This window comes from Cyprinus carpio, chromosome B10 (genome assembly GCF_018340385.1).
Source record: "Cyprinus carpio isolate SPL01 chromosome B10, ASM1834038v1, whole genome shotgun sequence".
Classification (NCBI taxonomy): domain Eukaryota; kingdom Metazoa; phylum Chordata; class Actinopteri; order Cypriniformes; family Cyprinidae; genus Cyprinus; species Cyprinus carpio.
The window spans coordinates 12299774-12319746 of NC_056606.1; the positions used below are offsets into that span (position 1 = coordinate 12299774).

The following is a 19973-nucleotide window of genomic DNA, read 5'->3' on the forward strand; positions in this document are numbered from 1 at the left end:
ATAGAAATGCAAAAACTTAAGTTTACAATCGAATATATAATTAATTAATAATATTTCCCCACAATTTACTTGTGTTATGAAAATGACATTGCATTATAAAAAGTCCCAAAGCACTTAATAAGGAAACCTGTTTAGAAAACGTTTTCCAGAGACAGGTGTGTAAATTTTCTGTTGATAATTGCACACCTACAAACCAACTACAAGCTATACTTTTTATTTAAACAGTATTCGTTTTGTTTCTTTAAATGTAAATTTCTAAATTTCATTAAGGAACATCAAGTCGGAAGTTGGAGACAAATTTCTGAGATATCCTGTCCTGATGGAATTCTGCCAATAAGTAGGACAAAACAAAAGCAAAGCAAATCAAATTCAACGAGAACTCAGTAGTTGGGTTGTGTAGTATGTTTCCTCTTATAATAAATTCCCAAAAGCACATATTTCTTGCCTTAAGCCTATGATACACGGGGCAACTTTTTGAGCAATTTTGCTCAGCAACCTGGTGAGACACAGGGCACACGACTGATCTAAGGTATCCAGATAGAAATTTATATTTCTAATTTCCTTTCTCAATGAAGAAGTGCCCAAGCAACATTGTTAAAAAACATTTCCCTGTGTACCTTAAGGCTAGTAAGGGTACAGTTAGGGGGCTCAAAAGCTTGTCAGGCAATATGTGGGGCACCATTACCTATTGGTGTGCCAACTCCATAGCCCTTAGAGTCGATCAGGCCTCCAACCTGGGTGAGGTTGCAGTTTCTCTGGGTGATGTACTCTATGCTGGTGGACTCCATGAGGAGGGCATAGTCTGTGGTCAGGACTCTGGTAATCCCTTCCTTGTTGTTCTTCACAAGGGCTGTGTTCTTCCTGCTGCTCATGAATGCCCACATCTTCTCGTACGTTGAGATTTTTGATTTCTAAAAGCAAATAAAGAGATTCAAAGAGCTGATTCTGTCTTCAAAAAGCACAACATTGTAGACATGAGACATGCCGCCTGGATCAATATTTCTTTTCATTCTTTCAAGTTCTTTTCTTCGGAACTTGTTCTTTCATCAGCTACTGGTATGGGCTTTTCAAGTCCGATAAGTTCTCCCTGATCTCTCATTAGGCTGAGTCAAAAGGGGACAAGTTGTAAAATTTTGTGTCTGAGGACAGCAGGGGGAAATGGGACAGCTGTGTGCTAAATCTCTCACAGTTGATTCGATTTGTCTCGGTCCTCCACAGGCCTTTATTTTTCTAGATATACGCGGATGTAATCATAGCCTACAATCTGGGTGGATAAAGCTCACACCAGCCTCTGCACACAGTTCTATGCTTTATCTGTCACTTGTTTGTCTTTCTCTCTTTCTAAATGATGAATGGTGCATATGTGTGGCTCACGCTCATAAGATAGATCACTGGATTATTGGAATTACTGGAATTTTAGATGGCCGGATTGGTGGAGGTAAATAGAGTTCAGGAGGATTTCAGGCGGATTTGTGAACGTGTACGTTTGAGGTATTAGCAAGGACTCTGTGATGGCTTCCTAGAAAATGAAAAGAATCAGACCTTTGTCACCTTTGAATACATGAATATCATGCGACTGAAAGATTCATGTATCCGTTATATTGTTGCACATAATATTTAAGTGCAAAAATCTGCATTCAATATATATCCTGGATATTACATGATTATATTTAATATATTATATTCAACTGTACAATTTCATTTTGCCTGTTTTTATTTTTAGACGACATCTCCTAAATTATTTGTAAAAACACTAATCATTTTATGAAAGTTTATTATGCAAATAGTTATATTTGCATGTGAGGTAAACAAATTTGGACAAATAAATAAATATAAAAATAGATATGTATTTGTATTTATATACAGTATATTTATATAAAAAGTTTGGGCTTTGGTGCTTTTTTAAAATATTTTTTCATTTTTTTTATTATTAATACTTTTATTCAGAAAGGATGCATTACATTTTATCAAAGTGACAGTAAAGACATTTAATATCAAAACAAAAGATTTATCTATAAAGATTTATATATATATATATATATATATATATATATATATATATATATATTACTTTGTTAATCAAAGAATCCTGAAAAAATGGACCACAGTTTCCACAAAAATATTAAGCAGCACAACAGTGTCCAACACTAATGATAATAAATGTTTTGTTGAGCAGCAAATCAGCATATTAGAATGATTTCTGAAGGATCATGTGAAAATTCAGCTTTAAAATCACAGGATTATAAAACACTTTAAAATGTATTAAAATGGAATGGTTTTCACAGTATTTGTTCAAATAAATGCAGCCTTTTGAACAGTAGTCCTAATACATGCACAATATATACAAACTACTATACAATTTTATTATCGGTTATCATGAGACTGCGAACAATTATCAGCAAATTGTCTTTAGCACAAATTTTGATCTGTGTCTGCACTGCTACCTGATATAATTTGTTTAGTGGGTCTGCCACTAAAACATCACAGACAGCGTGTGCAAAATAAACAGCACAATTATCGATCATAATTTATTCTTAGAATTCCCCTTTCAGTATGAGGTGACATTTATTGGATGTGATGTTTTTGGTTAACACAACTCAAAACTCATCTGTGTGTGACTCTGCATCCATTTTGTTAGTTTGTATCTTATCATGCGACAGATGCACAAGATTGATCTTCCTATTTTACTTCCTAGCAGAAATTCAATAAACTTACTCCTAAAAGCTCCAGCTCCTTCTGTGCAGGCGTCCTCTTGTAAAATTGATAATTTGAGTGTTTGGATTGTGGCTGACTGTTCCTTCTGTATTTCAATAGCTTTCATGTGAACAGTGTGTTGGGATGCATCGATCCTGCATGTAAGATGTTACCTTGAAGAAAGTCATTGTGGAGCCATCTCTCACTGCTCCATATTCAATTCTAGTCTGCTTGGCTAAATCGTCAGCTGAATCGATTGGGGAGTCCATTCTCTCCACTGTGAGGAAAGCAGCCAGGTTGGCCGTGTAGGAAGATATGATGATTAAAGTGAAGAACCACCAAATCCCTCCCACGATTCTGGTGGACAAAGCCTTGGGCATCAGCTCAGACCCTGAAATAACATACAAGCGCTTAGCAAAACACAGACAGTGGCCCCAAGTATTTGGACTATTAAGCCATGCTGAAAAATGTTTGAATGTCATTGCAATATATAACAAAATACAAAACCAAGTGACATTTAACAAAAAACAGCTTTACAAGCAATTGACATATAACAAAAAAAAAAAAAATAAAAAAAAAAAAAAAAAAATGTTAGGTTTTCGATTTAATAACAATAGATATACTGTTTAAATGGGATGAACACATTTGACATCTGTACTGTAGTTCCCCTGTTAGGAACTGATTCTTAAATACACTTAGATGGCTGATTTTGGTGTATTTAACCGAAAACTAAGTTTTTGGGAGTGTAAAGAGCAAAAAACCTGAAATCTGATTAATCTTACTAAGAATAAAATTCTTCTTAACTACTATTTCTTCTTATTTTCTTACTTTAAAGGGTTAGTTCACCCAAAAATGAAAATTCAGTCATTGATAACTTAACCTCATGTCGTTTCAAACCTGTAAGACCTTTGTTTATATTCAGAACACAAATTAAGATATTTGTGATGAAATCCAAGAGCTTTTTGATCCTCCATAGACAGCAAAGCAACTCCCACGTTTAAGGCCCAGAAAGGCAGTAAGGACATTGTTAAAATAGTCCATGTGACATCAGTGGTTCATCCTTAATTTTATGAAGCTACAAGAACATTTTTTTTTTCACAAAGAAAACAAAAACAATGAATTTATTCAATAATTTCTTCTCTTCCATGTCAGAATATCTTACTTTGGGTTCCAAAGATGAACGGTCTTGTGGGTTTGGAACCACATTAGGGTGAGTAATTACTGACAGAAATTTCATTTTTGGGTGAATTATCCCTTTTAAAAAATGCATACTTCTCAAGAATCTTTGTTTTCTTAATAATGTTAAGACAAAACATATCATAATAATATTTGTAATTATCATCAAGGCGCATTTCATTCTAGAAAGAGTGCAAATAAATGCAACAGACTGCCACATCCTGAGAAAAGATAATTAAGATGGTAATATGCTGAAAGATAAAAGATACTAATATACTGAAAGAAAATAATAAGATGAAAGCAATGCTGAGTGCTAAACTCAGGTCTTAAGAACTTTCCATGTTTTTCATTCGATTGTCATGAATTCAGCCCCTGATCCAATCAACATTTACATGAACTTTGAAATTCCATTAAAATCAGGTGGAATGGTCAGATTGGATTTCAGACATTACTTTTTCCATTATTCTTTTCCAGAATGAGAACAGAAAAAGAAACACTTTAGGAATAGAGATGCTGCATTCTTCTGAACCTTTATCTGCTGATGTTGCTCTTACCTCAGAAAGCGGTTTACACACTTTCATCAACCATTTCACAATATTTGTTTTGTTTTACTTTATTTTACTGTAGAATAATTTCTCTTCTCATTTTTTAGAAGCACTGCCTCCTCTGAGAAAACAACCCTGATACACAAACGTATACAAATACACACACATACACAAATCCCCAAACAATCTCACATAAGAGTCGCCAGGGACACCAGCAGCGTGAAGCTCGCTGTGACAGACTAAATGTTTTTATTTAGTTTTTTTTTTTTATCAAGGGCTCATACTTTTGGTCTCATTACACTCATACTAGATTTTAACCTTGAGCTTAATGATAACTCTAATGTGTGTTATTCTTACTGGGACTTTTTACTGCTGCTGAATAAGGCATTGATAGATCACTAGAAAATGAAACCGTCATGGGAACTGTACTTCATCTTTGCAAAAAGCCAAGAAAAATAAAGAATCCTTATCTTGGATGAACATTTTCGAACCTGTCTTTATAAGCAAAGTCACCATTCTGATCAACTAGGTGTGTTCTTAAGATACATGGGAGGAGAACATCCTATTAACTGATTAATTTGTGGCAATTTTGTAGCTAGAAAGACAGACCACTGAGTCTAAGTCTGATATATGATTCTAAAGCTGCAGTGATTGTCTTTCATGCACAGATACCCAGGTGAGGTGGTTGGAAGTTGAAACGACAGCACAAATTCATAGTGTGTGTGTGTGCGTGTGTACTGAATGTGCATTTGTACGCCTTCAGCGTCATGTGGAGCACAATTTTAAAATTCAATTTGATTGCCAGCTAAATTTTTAGCTTTGATCTGATACATCTAACAGCAGTGATTCCCCACCAAAGCAGTCAGTGCAAAAAAAAAAAAAAAAAAACACACATAACAAAACTGCCATACATGCTGTTTTCCTTTAAAGTAGTTAGTCATGAGAAAAATAATGGATAATGATTATGTATTATGTTACATATTTCTTAAAAGATAAGAGGAGAAAAGGCTAATGTAAAAGTGTTTACTATCTTTCAAAGCACTCAAAAAGTCAAGACTAAATATGAATCTCACTGAAAAAAGTAAAAAGAAAAACTGTATAATTTGTTTAAGATGGTCAGGGTGGTCTGTTTTGATAGTTTTAGATGGGTTTTGGGGTAGTTGGCTAGTCTACCCTTACCAAAAAGTAGTATACTTCAAGTTTATTTTATTAAGTATACTTAAGTAAAATTCAAGTATATTTTAAAGTATACCTTATGTAGCAAGTATACAAATATCAGTGTTCTAGTAGTATACTTGTAAGTGTACTGTTTCAATACTCCTTGGGACTAAATTGGCCCACTTTCTAGGATATAAAAGTATACTTTTAAGTATACTTTAAGTATAACAGTAGCAAACTTTGAGTACACAGCCAGTTTACCTCTATGTTTGTAGTTTGTACTTCAACTATACTAAAAGTAAACTTATAGGTATACTGACAGTTTACTAATTAAATATTTTGTACACTTTGAAGTATAGTCTCAGTAGTCTCAACTACTAGTTTATTCGTTTTATACTGCAAGTATACTCATAAGTTTTCTTTAAGTGAACTTTACATTATACTTTAAGTATACTACTATGTCCCTATTTAGGTTTTAATTTGTATATATTTTGTGATATGAATATCTGAACATACAAATCATCCAAAGAAAGAACAGGGTATCTGCTTGTAAAGAAAAACATTTTATTCTAGCTTCGTGCACTCTTTTTTTAAACACTTAAATGTGGGTAAGTTTCATAAAAAATAAAGAAATAACATTTTGAACAAAAAAGCTGAAAAAAGACTATGAATTGGATTCAGAATGATAATCAAAACGTAGATGGAGTCGCTCAACACCCCAAAGCTTGACTGTAATTATTACCTCATCATCGATCAACATTTTATTCCATAACGTCAGTTTTGATGCTGTTTCATGTCAGATGATCGTGTTACATGTGTTAGTTTCTGTTGTTTCCTTTTCTTCTTTACTTGTGTTTTTTTGGAAACTCTGTACAGAAGATGTGTACTAGTGCCCTCTACCACATAACACAGAAAACACGGAGCACAAGTATTGCTCAAACATATTAAGACTTTTTGTAAGTAGAAGTCAAGTATACTTAAATGTCCTTTTAAGTATATTTCTGAGGAGTACATAAAGCCCATTTCTGAGAAGTACATATAAAGTAAACTCAAAGCATACTTTCCTATTTTTAGTTTAAAAGAAGTATACTAATAGCACACTTGAAAAAACTTCTTTTTCATAAGGGTAGTTAGCTAAAATAATTAACAACCAGCTTGACCTGGTTGGAAGATCCCTTTAAACTAGCTACACTACTGAAAAAAGAAAAAAAAAAAAACCCTGGCTAAGACCGGCAAACCAGCTTACGCTGGTTTTAGCTAGTTTAAGCTGGAAGTAGCTGGTCTCCCAGCCTGACCAGCTAAAGAAGTGGTCAAAACCAGTCTGCAAAAAAGTTATGACCAGGCTGGAAGATCAGCTAAAATCATGATCTTGACCTTTCAGTGATGCTTATGCTAATAAATCCCTTTGAAAGATAGAAACATTTTTACATTAGCCACCTGGGGAGCAAGAGCTCACTGACAGACACCATGAGGTGTGTTTGTTCCTTTGTAAATGCTGTCTGTGTTGCTTCTCTCAGATAATTAGCATAGCTAAATGCTAACTACTGACCTATGTCTTAACTCTTAAATGGCATGGGGAGAACACAACTGTCAATCATAGTCCTGATTTTATCACAGTTTGTTGAAGCAAAAATAGAGGAAAGTCATCCGGACAGCTGAAGAAACCCCAAACAGAACAGCAGAGGCTATAACTTATATAAATAATCCTTTTAAATATTGCTCTATCAGCTTTATGACAAAAACAGCAACTATTTATCATTTGTTCTCACTGCTTTTCTGCTGTTGGCTAATTGGTACAACCCTGCATGCTTTAATTGATGAGATGATTCAAAAAGATGACAAGGTTATTTCAGTAACCTCATGTAGGAGGTTTAGCTGTGGTAGGTAATAATGCAAATACACACACACACACAAGATGAATACTTATCTAATCAGCCCGATTAACACTATGAATGTGTGTGGGTTTCAAAAAGCTTGTTGATCCTATTTAGGGGTCCATGTCATAAATACATTTGATCACTTTTTATGATAATGTTAGCCAAGGTTTCTTGCACCAACAAATCTAATATAGTTTTACATGACCATTTTTCACTCTCTCTGACCTTTAGAACTGAATAAGGATTAACCTGTTATTTGCTGCTGTACCTTGTCGAAGTAAAGACCCACTTCTACATTAGTGTTAGTTATTTTAATGCTGAAACTTTTAGATATCCGTCTTATAATATTAATAGAAACAAGTTTAACATTATTTTGTTTAATAACGTTACTTTTTCTGCTTCTTTCTAAAATCGGGTGTTTTCAGATATAATCTTAAATATGTGGCAATTTAATAGCAAGAAATAATTTAATTCTAATTTAGTTTATGAATCCAGCATATGTCACCACAGAGAAAAATAAATAACAAAATATAAAAATTAACCTATGATCAAATCACAAAATAGATAGGAAGGATTTTCCTTTCATGTCACATTTAATATTTTTCTCTCACAGTATAAATACATTTTTCTACTTGAGGAACATCACATTTGAAGATTCTTGTCGTCAACAAGTTTGAGAAGCCCTGTGTTAATATCTGTTTGACAGATTGAAACTATGTTAACACGATACATTTAAGTGTTATAATTCACAAACAATTGCAAATTCATTATATGACCTGATTTAAAGGGATACTCCACCCCAAAATGAAAATTTTTCATTAATGTCACCATAATATCATCCATATCAATAAGGATGCGCTGTTTTATTTCAAATCAAAGCTAAATACACGTAGAAACCGCGCATCCTTGTGGCGTGGCTGATACAGAAGAGCATACAAAGCATACGGTGATATGGAGAGACACAGAGGAGACTGTTGACAAGGAATTGTTGAATAAAGTCGTTATTTTTGTTTTCTTCGCTTACAAAAAGTATTCTCGTCGCTTCATAACGTTACGGTTGAACCACTGATGGCAGATGAACTATTCTGATGAAGTCTTTCCTACTTTTCTGGACCTTGACAGTGTAACTTACTTGGCAGACTATTTCGTTTTCATTCAAAATATCTTAAATTGTGTTGCAAAGACGAACAAACCTTTTACGGGTTTGGAACGACATGGAGGTAAGTGATTAATGACAAAATTTTCATTTTAGGGTGGAGTATCCCTTTAAGTAGAATGAAATACCCTAACATCCAAAATACCCACAACTGCACTCCACCACTTTTCTGTAAAATTCCTGTTAGCGGTCCTTCTTCATGGCCGAGTGGTTGTTCTGATGTAAATAAGATTTACCTAATATTTCAGAAGAAAACTCTTTGTAACGTGAGGTCAGACTATGCTGCATAATGATTTGTCTGGTTCTCCAGTGCTCATTAAAGCTGCTCTTGGCGTTTCACACATTCCTGCGCACCTGACAGGTCGTCCATTTAGTTTCATACCTTCTGTAGCGGAACCTACAAGCCTCTCCTCACTAGCATCAGATCCATTACACCAGAGGAAACCCAACTAAAAGTTTGCAAGCCAGAACAAAAATCAATTTTATAACTGGATGTGACTTATAACCGTGCCAGGGTGTGTTTTCATCTTTATACAACTACAATTCCCTACTGTATGAATGTCATTGCATAACAAATCTCAACCCCCCCTAAAAAACACTTAACAACTCTTTATTTTCTGAAAATTTGTATCTATTCATTTCAATCAGTTGATCTCTTTTTAGTGAATGTATAAAGTCCCTCAAGCTCACCTCACACAGATGTAGCAGAGCAGCCACAGTGCTTGTGCCGTTTTTCTTGATCTAAATAAATGCCACTTGGTTCAACGTTTTTTCTCAGCTAAAACAATGAGGTGTTTTGTGTGACATACCTTGACGCATTAGTGCCGCAACACCAAACCATAAACTATTCAACAGTGTGAAGTTGTTCTCAACCACTTCAGAAGACGGGTTGCAGGAGTGAGGGTTATACCATTCATATGGGGTAAACCTGCCAAGAGTTAAAGAAAACAGCTTTACACAGGAAAAAAAAAGATGCAGACAACACAGAAGACTGAGTATTAATACTGCGCTTGAGAGGCTGCATGTTTGGCGATTTCTTAACTGCTTTCGCAGAGCAGCTAAAAATTGTCTTCTTGCTACAGGCTATCAATAACTGCTCCAACCAAAGCTTAATAAACATCTTGTTTTATGGGAAAACTTTCCAGTGTTTTAATCTCTTTGGTAACCAAATGAAGAGATAGCTGGAACAGGAATCTTAAGTTAAACTGCAATGTGCTTTTCCATTAACCAATTTAAATGTTAATTAACAGTTTTTATTCCTGTGAAAAAGGGCTGTCAATTTATAGAGCAAATATAAATTTAATGTGACTAATTATAAAATGATTTTAATTTAAATGATTAAATTAATTATTAAAATAAAAAATAGCCATAAAACTTTAAATGTTTAATTATTCACTGTAAAAAAAAAAAAAATTGAATTTTGTTTTAGGGTTCATGGAAATGTCCGTAAAATTAATAAATAATGTCTGGCAGATAATTACCAGTGTTTCTTTAATTACCTGTAAAAATTTAGAAAATATTATTTAATAGCGTTGTCAATTTAATATATAAACCTGTGATGAAAATTATATATATATCATAAATCATAAATTAGCAAATCAATCTTTAGTTACTTTTAGTACACAATTTCTTGTAATGTTTATTCATTGCTCTTGTCTGCATCTAGATTACCAATATAATGCCAATTGACTGTTTTTATTCCTGTAAAAATTCACAAAAATATTATTTATAGGGATGCTAATTTAAGATGTAAATTTACTGTGACTAATTCTAAAAGATTTATAAATATAAATATTTTATAGTAACAAACAAGATCAATAAATAAATAATAACAAACCAGCTTTTGAACACAAATCGTTGTAAAGTTTATTCTTTGCATTTGTCTGCCTTGAGCACTGTTGCATCACAATTTTTTTTTTTATTAATACTTTTCCATCTTTTTTTTTTTTTTTTGATACAGTGCTGGAAGCCAAAAAGGGAAACAACTGGCGGAAATTTCATTTTGAAAGTGATTACAGCTACACAAGAACATCTGAAAGACACATTCTCCATTCTACCACTCAATAATTGGGTCATTTATAAAACCCTCATGGTGAATCGATGCCTGATCAGAACGTGTCACAAGACTCATTTGTCATGCCTCACGGTGTGTAGAATCTCACTCTATAACCTGCTACTATCGAAGCTGCCAAATTTGAAGATCACAGTTTAAAAGCCCCCAGCAGACTGTATCTGTGAACAAATGGGTCATTCAGTACACATGAACCCACACTAACTCTGAGACCCCACCAGATGTCCATTAAAAGAGTCTGATTGGACAGCGTTTTCATTGCCAATTTGCATTTTAATTGAACCAACCAATCATCTGGCTCTGATGGGGTAGCGTGGCATGCTTGATATTCTCTTGATATTCTCAGACACAACCTTGTACTCCCTCATACAAAATACAAACCATTGCTAACTGAGAAAGTGCATTATGTATTTATTGAGGAAAAAGTGCATCTGGACAACCATGGCTGAAATTTTTACATCATTAATCTATATTCCGACAGCAATATAATAAAGTCTGGGCACTGTGCTTATTACTTATTGATCTGTTTCTAGATCAAATCAGCATTTTGATTCTGGCATCTCATAAGCTCAATGATATAATATAAGAGAAATACACTGCTTTAAAGGGATACTCCACCCCAAAATGAAAATTTTGTCATTAATCACTTACCCCCATGTTGTTCCAAACCCGTAAAAGCTTCAGAACACGACGAACGGAGCTTTTACAGGTTTGGAACGACATGGGGGTAAGTGATTAATGAGAAAATTGTAATTTTGGGGTGGAGTATCCCTTTAAATGCACTGCCACAAAGAAACATGATATCTATCGGCACACTCTTCAAAACAGCTTTGCATTTTAAATCAGAGGGCGCAAAAACTTCTTGACAGCTTCAAAGAGAGATGTACGATGTTCCCTTAAGCTGCAGATAACAGCAGTATTCTTCAAATGACAGCCTGATAATGTGTCTTACATGTGACGTCAAACTATAAAACATCTGAAGACTTTTTTTGAACAATTGGGTCAGTGTTCCTAGATCTGAAATTTGCTTTGCTATATTTCAAAGAAGCAGATGTTAAACCAAAATGTTCTTCCATACCTGGCTATCACAAAGAGCACACAGCTCACTCCAAGGCAGGCCAGCAGCACGTACATCCAGATATCCGGGGTGAGGGGGTTGAGGAAGGAGAAGACACCTGGATTGGTGCCGTTTGGTTTGCGGTACAGTATGCTGATGCCCAGGGTCATGAAGGGTTTGGAGAAGTCAATAACTTTCTCTCTGACATAAGTGATGGTCAGTGGAGCCACAGCCAGGTCAGCTACCTGGTTAAGGGGACAAAAAGAGGTTTACAAGACGACAGGAACTCATTTTGACTGCTGGGAAGAAAATGCAGATAGATGCAGATAATACTGGAGTTCAATCACTGAGATACAAACAAGTGATGTCTGTGGGGATGGATCCCACAATCTGTTTGAAGCCTACTGTTGTTTTATGAAGCTCATTTAAACAAAAGATGTGCAAAAAGGCTCTTTTATAGATTTGTATTCCTACTGTACTGATAAATACTGCAAAGACACTGGAGGTTGATGGAGGTAATTAAAAACAAAATCTATGTAGAAGTACAAGGGTTTTTATAATCAATTGAAAACAGACTTTATACAGCCAGATGAAAGCACAAATGCTGTTCTATATTTAAAAAATATCTAATTAATTTTACAAAGTAAAAGATCTTGATGTATTGCATACACAAATGTAGTCTTCCTCCCAAAGCTTTAGGCTACTTAAACTTTCGGTAAATAAACATAATCAAGCAAATTAAACCAAACATGAAACAAAACATAATTCTTAGCTCTTTTAAATTGCCTGTGAAGAGCAAAGTTACAAAAACATCCATTAGAAATTAAAGGGATAGTTCACCCCAAATTAAAAATTCTCTCACCCTCATGTCGTTCCAAACCCTTAAGACCTTCGTTCATCTTCAGAACACTAATTAAGATATTTTTGATGAAATCTGAGAGCTTTCTGATCCTCCATATACAGCAACTCAACTACCATGTTCAAGGCCCACTAAGCTAGTAAGGCCATCATTAAAATAGTCCATGTGACATCAGTGGTTAAACCATAATTTTAAGATACGAGAATACTTTTTTTGCACAAAGAAAACAAAAATAATGACTTTATTCAACAATTTCTTCTCTTCATGTCAGTCTTCGACGTGGGTTCAAAACATTATGTCACACAGATTATTTTAATCATGTCCTTACTTCCTTGAACATGGTTACTTGCATTGCTGTCTATGGAGGGTCAGAAAGCTCTAGGATTTAATCAAATATATCTAAACTTGTGTTCAGAAGATGAACAAAGGTCTTACGGGGTTGGAACAACAAGAGGGTGAGTAATTAATGACAGAATTATCATTTTTGGGTGAACTATCCCTTTAACAGACTAGTTGTAGTCTCTAAATAGTGAGATCTAAACTGAAATATAATGGAGTGAAAGGCAGAAGGTCATCTACAAAGGCTGCATTTGGATGGTATGATCGAAAGACCTTGAACATTTTTGTAAAGCATCATGGGAGATCACTCACATGATCGATTAGTTCCCGCACCATGCCGTTCCATTCGCCTTTGTCATTCTGAGCTCCATATTTCCCATCAGAAACCAGCTTGACTTCATAAGTGAATCCCAGGATGTTGGACAGCTCTTTTAGCAGGTCTAGACAGTAGCCCTCGAAGCGATCGTTCCCATACAGCACCTTGTCAGACTTCTTATACATAACGTAAGGGTTTTCCTGTTCACAGGATAAATTCACATGCAGTGATGCAGTTGGTAAAATGTATTATACTTGATTTAAATATGTCTCAAAGGCAAAGTTAGCTGGCCAGATGAGAGACAAAAACCAATTAAAAAACAAATGTAAAAGGTAGTTTTTGTAAAAACTCAAAAAATTGTATATATAATAGTGCTATCAAACAATTTATCACTATAAATCACATCCAAAGTAAATGTTTTTGTTTACATAATATACAGTATGTGCATACTGTGTATATTTGTTATGTATATATAAATACACACACATCCATGTACTGTACATATTTAAGAAAATTGTTGTTTATATATTAAATATATTTATATATAATATAAATTATATGAATATAAATATATGCATTTAAATATTTTCAAAAAATATATTGTATGTGTGTGTATTTATATAAACATAATAAATATACACAGCACACACACATAATATATAAACAAAAACTTTTATTTTGGATGCGATTAATCATGATTAATCATTTGACAGCACTAAAATATAGTTCTCTTTTTTCTCATGCATATACAATTATATTGCTAAAAATTTAATTTGGCGCACCAGTGAAACTATTTGCAAGGTGAATACAAATCCGAACTACTGAAAATGTTGGTTTACATAAATGAGGGAGTGAAATTGTAAGTTTACCAGGATTGTGGTGACGATAAGTGTTCTGTTAGCCATAGAGTCTGTGATGTTTTTGTTTTCCTTCATCTCAGTCAGTTTGAGGCCGGTATAAGAGTTCCACACTCCAATCTAACAACACAGTAAAAATGACAAAGCATGAAGAACATGAGTCTCTGTTTCTGAGATGAAAATAAAAGAGGGTCAGGCTTTATCAGTGAAGACTCATAGAATAGGTCAGGAAAGGAAAGGGAAAGAAAAAATGAAATTAAAGAAAATTCTAGTTCTAATCCATTTGATTGTAAAACACTCCTTTTACTGGCCAATAAAACACAGTAAATCACTCAGCAACCCTATTTAATGCATTGTCTACAAATTATGAATAATTCTGATGTATTAATTATTAATCACACAGGAAAACAATGCACTCTTACTTTTTACCTGAACAAAACATCTTTTTTTTAAAGAGTTTGTCCACTAAAATAGAAGATCTAGTAAATATTCTTAATGCATCACACTTAAAAGCCATGCTGAACTGATGTTGTCATAAATAGGAAACAACAGGAAAAAGGTTGCAATTATCTTATAAAGGAAATATGTTTCTATTAAAATCAACACTTTGCATACTTTTGTAAAACCTGTTGCCAGATTACTAAATAACATTTAATAAAAGCTGAATTTTCAATTCTAAGGATTTAAAGGGTAGAAAGTGGTTTGAAAAACTAAATTATGACACGCTAATTTGACTAACATTATACAGGATCTTAAAATAAAATAATAATTAAAAGTATGATATGATCCCTTTAAAACAGGATGTCAGCGGTAAAGGAATTAAACCAAACTTGCTTTTCTCTGCTTAATAAACCCTTTGTTAACGCAAGCATAATCTAGTGTATGCTTATGTATGGCACATGTCACACAGCTCATATGAGTCTGAAATGAGTGACTTATTCAAATGAATTTTAAAAGTAGATTAGAGCTGCTCTCTAAATATCTGCCCGTGGATTAATGCACGTTTTTCTGCACGCCTGAGCTGGCTTGTATGGAGATGTGTTACTTACTGAGGCATGAAGCAGAAAATGCGCCCATTTTACAGTGCTGGATATTGAGTATGGTGATTTAACTGTCATAACTATAACTGGCACACAGTATGCATCTCAGCGAGACACTCTGTCAGAAGTGACTGGCAGCGATCTCTTTCCATAAGGAAGTGAAGGGATTTCTGCAGGGAGAGGGAAGCCGATGAAAGGGCACTGGGTTTACTGAAGTGAACTTCACACAGGGGAGGAACTCCAAGCTCTCCACAGATCTTAATCACGAACTCAGGGAATGAAACCAAGATTGAAACAAACCTTTGTCCATAATTTAGTAGGTCGTGATACAGCATCAGCCGCTCGCTTAGGAAGAATTGAAGAGTTGTGTAGTCAGCATGGGAGCAACAAGGTCATTACAAATGATCTGGATAATTAATAGTTCTGCTTTGAGAAAAACATATTCAAGAGTCCACTCACAGGGAATTTATTAAATCTATACTGAAATACATTAAGACACTCAATTCAAGGTTTCCAGTCATTTCTGCTGCTGTGGAAATCATATTATTGAATGTCTCTCATCAGTGTCCAGCTAAGCTGACTCACCTTCGCTGTGCCATCCTCCTTGAGGCTGATGAGGTCTAAGTTGAACTCTTTCCGGAGACCATCAGTCTTGTTAAGGACTATCCGTCCTGTCAAACCATCCCATTGGGCCTGAGGCACAAAAACAGTATTCAATAAGAATGATGCACAACATTGGTTTTACTGCTGTGTTTTTCAATCATAGCGGTAATGGAATATTATGGAGCCTTGGGGCATGTGTGTCTGTAAAAAAACAAAACAACAACAAAAAAAAAACACCAACAAAAAAAAAAAAACATTTTGCTGGTCAGTTAAAGTTTAGTAGAATGAACTACTGTGAAGATAAATAGAGTTTAAACATGAACACTTGGATCATGTGCTTTGCCCAATGATAAATAAAACTGTAAATTACTCTATTATATCTCAAGTTTTACCACATTTTTTCTTTTATGACATAAAATACAGTGGGGAAAAAGCAGCACTTGCTCTAGTCCAGGGGTCGGCAAACTTTTCGGCCTGACGTGCAATTTTTAATTTTTCTGGTTAACCACTGTGCCAACCTCCTTCACCCCCACCCCTCCCCCTCTTTTTCAATGCATTCTGTATTATACAGTATGCATTAATGCTTTGTACAGTACATACACATTTTTAAATGATATTAAAAAAGGCCTATTTTGATTTTCATGCAAATAGTTTCTAAATAATTTTCATAATTTTTTTTTTTAACTTTTCAAAAGTTTCTTGAAAAACAGATATACAGTGTTCCCGTACTGAACATCACTGTATGTGTGTGTGACAAGGCCAATGCATTAAAACCATTCAGTTAAATAGCCGTTCTATATTAATACGCTGCATTAATTGATGCATGCGCGCGCACACACCACTGGCACACAGATCTGAGATCGCGCTTTGCAAAAAGTAACATTCAGAAGCTCATAAACTTGTGCTGCCACGCAACATTTATTAATCGATGCTGAATCGCTTTTATTTCTCAGCAAGGAGGGGTGTAAAATCGCTGTTTTTAAGTAACTAAACTCATCTTCATATTTTTGTGGAGAGACAGTTGCAGACAATTTACACATCACTCTCTCTCACTTACTCTCAAAATGGCCATATTTGAGAAATAAAATAAAGTCGAATAGTTTGCGTGAATGGATATAGCTGTCGGTCATGTAACATTTCTATCGTAAACGTATTGTTAAAAGTTGACTAATATTAAATGATTTGCACCCTTATCTTACCTCGCTCTCTTTAATGTTAAACTGATGCTTCGGGTTCTGCTTCTGTGAACAGTAAACCCCCCGCCTACTTTGATTCGATTGGTCATAGTCATTTTGACATTGATGAGTGCTGTTAGACCGCAGAGGCGTTGATCTGAAGCGCCTAGTATGTGCAGCGGTCACACGCGCATCCGTAGACTAACGCTAGTTAATTCTCACACTTTAATAGTGTTTATAGCTCCTAACAGGCTGTGTGACTATGAGAAGTTATTACCTCAAAATGTACGTCACTATGCAGTTTTCCCTATTGCTCACGTGCCAGCGATTATCCGTCTGTGGACCACTGTTGGCACGCGTGCCATAGGTTGCCGACCCCTGCTCTAGTCTAATATAAGGGAAAATAACAATATTTAAAAGTAACATCAGTAATAGTTAACCCAAGAATGAAAATTCTGTCATCATTTACTCACCCTCGTGTCATTCCAAACCTGTATGAGTTACTTTCTTATGTTAAACATAAAAGAAGATATTTTGAAGAAAATATCTTCAAAATATCTTCTTTTGTGTTCAACATTAGAAAGAAACATATACAGGTTTGGAATGACATGAGGGTGAGTAAATGACAACAAAATATTCTTTCACCCATTTTTGGGTGAACTATTCCTTTAATGCAAGTGGCCACATCAAGTCAAGTAAACAATGTCTTCCATTTGTAAATCTTAATTTTATGGTCACAATTTTATTTATAATACATCAAATCATATATTTGGGTCCATGAGGTTTTTGTTTTTAATGTTTTCTCTCTTATGCTCACAAAGGCTGCATTTTTTTTTGGGTATATTTGGTTTTTTTTCTCTCCATCAATGTTTGTGTTGTTTTTATGCCCAAATTTAGTAACAGTATTACAAAACATCTGTGTTGTTCCTCTGTGAATAAATGTAACCAGCTGGTTCTAGTTCAGCGGAAATGAGGGTCCAAACCAACTCCTGTTTGCAATATTAAAGTGCAATATTAATATGTGGATGACGGGGAGATTTTAAACTACTGTTGTGACTTATCAAAAAACAAATCTTAGAGGTTCACCTTTATTAAAACAGGCTATACTACCTTGCTATGGTGAATTTACATACAGTCTGACAGTAATATTAAAGCCATTCTTAACAATATTAAGATGTGTCTAGTGTTTGAGGATGTTTTATATTGACTTTAGCATGTATCATAGACATAAAATCAAATTAACATGTCACAGCTTTTTCATTTACTGTTACACTCAGTCTCATAAAACAACTACAATTATGTGCATTACAAATGTAAGATCAGACTGTGTACTTGTAGTTTAACGGCATTCTTCTAAATGACTTTATATGTACATTTTTATATATTTTTTTAATTAATAAAAACTGATTTCACACAGATTATGATGCTAATACATCAGAGTTGTTAGGCTTCATTTTCTGAATAAATGACAAGTGCTCTTCCCTACACTGTGTGGTCAGGCCTGACTGTATATTGTTACCAAAAGCAAAAACATCAAGCTAGTGTCATTTCATTTCCCCTAGCTTTGTTGTACCAAAAATGAGAGCAAACAATCCCAGAATTCAATCAGCTATGGCAACTAAGGAAGAGTAATAGCCCTGTTCAAGCCCTCTCTAGCTTTGATAAGTGGGTGGGATATCAGAAAAACAGCACTTCTGTTCTCAAGGTTGCAGTGTTTCTCAGAGCACATCTCAAAATAACAGGCAACGGCTGGCCTTCAACACATCACCAGCACATGCTCAGGTGGATACAGCTTCACTATCCCGCAGGATACTTGGAGATTTGATGATGACCAAACCATTTCCACCATTTCAGGGAACTGTAAAGGAGCCACTGGTGACAAGTGATGGACTGCATAATAATGTGTTCACATATGCCCGGAATTATATAGATATATATATTTAAAAAAAAAAGAAGATTTTTTTAGAATTCACTTGTTACTAATTTGTGATTTAGCTGACACTTGTCCAAAGTTTCCTGGAGCAACCCAAGTGCCTCGCTCAAGGCCAAAACATTGCTAGTGCACAGGGCATCTCCTGTGGGATTTGAACCTATAACTAGGGCTGTGCGATTAATCGAAATCGAATCGCAATCGCGGTTTGAGACATTGCGATTTTGCTAATCGCAAAGCTTGTGATGTGGACACGATATTACTCTGTTCCAGAGCATATGCATGACTGCCAGCCTTACTTACCAATAGAGTGAGCGCACCTCCATTCTCCCCAATCAGCTTTGCTCTAACCAACTGCATAAACGCCCACCATAAAAAAAATAAAAAATAAAAAAAACAGAGAGTGGGAAGTGTGTGTGTGTGTGTGTGATTATGGCGTCTATAGGGTCAGAATGATAGGTAGGCAAATGAATACTAAAGAAAAATTTATGTAATATGAGATAACTTCAGCTTCGAAATGACAGACATCAAACAAAAAAGGTAACGTTAATTTACAAGAGCTTTGTCACAACACATATCAAGAGCTCCATTATTGGTTCTGCTTTCAGTACTGGAGAATAAAAGATATATTCTTAAACGTTTTTATTAGTACATGAACATTATATTGCACATTTTATCTCCCCAACAGATTCTAATTTGAAAGAAGTTTATAATGCATGTTTGCTATTCCCAATTCAGAAGACCGCACACACAGCCTGTGTCTCTGAATGCTTCTCATACACGCTCCTCTCTGCCGCATCTCACGGAGGGGCGTTTAAACTTGCCGCACACATGCAGTCTGTCTCGTAATGTTCGGTTATACTCGCGTGCAGCTCCGCACCGCAAGTCTCCATGAGCACATCTGGCAATATGGAAGAGGCTTGATGCACGCGCGCAACCTGTGTCAACTCGCGCCTGGCTCCGCAGTTAAAACGAGTGTAAATTTAGTCTAACTGCTTTGATAATTTCACTTGGATGAAATTAAACATTCAGCACATTTTTTTTAAATCCCAAATACTTAATTTTTTTTATAAATCAGCCTATATAACCTATGTAATACTTTAATAATTGACTAAAGTAA

At 34.9% G+C, this 19973-nt stretch overlaps 1 protein-coding gene across 7 annotated transcripts in view; it reads right to left on the bottom strand.

Annotated features, from left to right (window-relative positions):
• The window catches only part of LOC109098063 (glutamate receptor ionotropic, kainate 1-like), a 52166-nt gene that overhangs the window by 5072 nt on the left and 27121 nt on the right, over nucleotides 1-19973 (bottom strand). For 5 of the 7 annotated variants that reach the window (XM_042732536.1, XM_042732541.1, XM_042732542.1 and 2 more), the window contains 8 exons: nucleotides 15731-15838; nucleotides 15446-15490; nucleotides 14118-14225; nucleotides 13245-13448; nucleotides 11756-11979; nucleotides 9416-9534; nucleotides 2868-3085; nucleotides 686-911 (listed from right to left, as the gene is read on the bottom strand). In XM_042732536.1, the coding sequence (XP_042588470.1) occupies nucleotides 686-911; nucleotides 2868-3085; nucleotides 9416-9534; nucleotides 11756-11979; nucleotides 13245-13448; nucleotides 14118-14225; nucleotides 15446-15490; nucleotides 15731-15838 (1252 nt within the window). Of the gene's footprint in view, nucleotides 1-685; nucleotides 912-2867; nucleotides 3086-9415; nucleotides 9535-11755; nucleotides 11980-13244; nucleotides 13449-14117; nucleotides 14226-15154; nucleotides 15316-15445; nucleotides 15491-15730; nucleotides 15839-19973 lie in introns of those variants that run through there. The other 2 variants (XM_042732540.1, XR_006155740.1) reach the window with 2 other exon arrangements.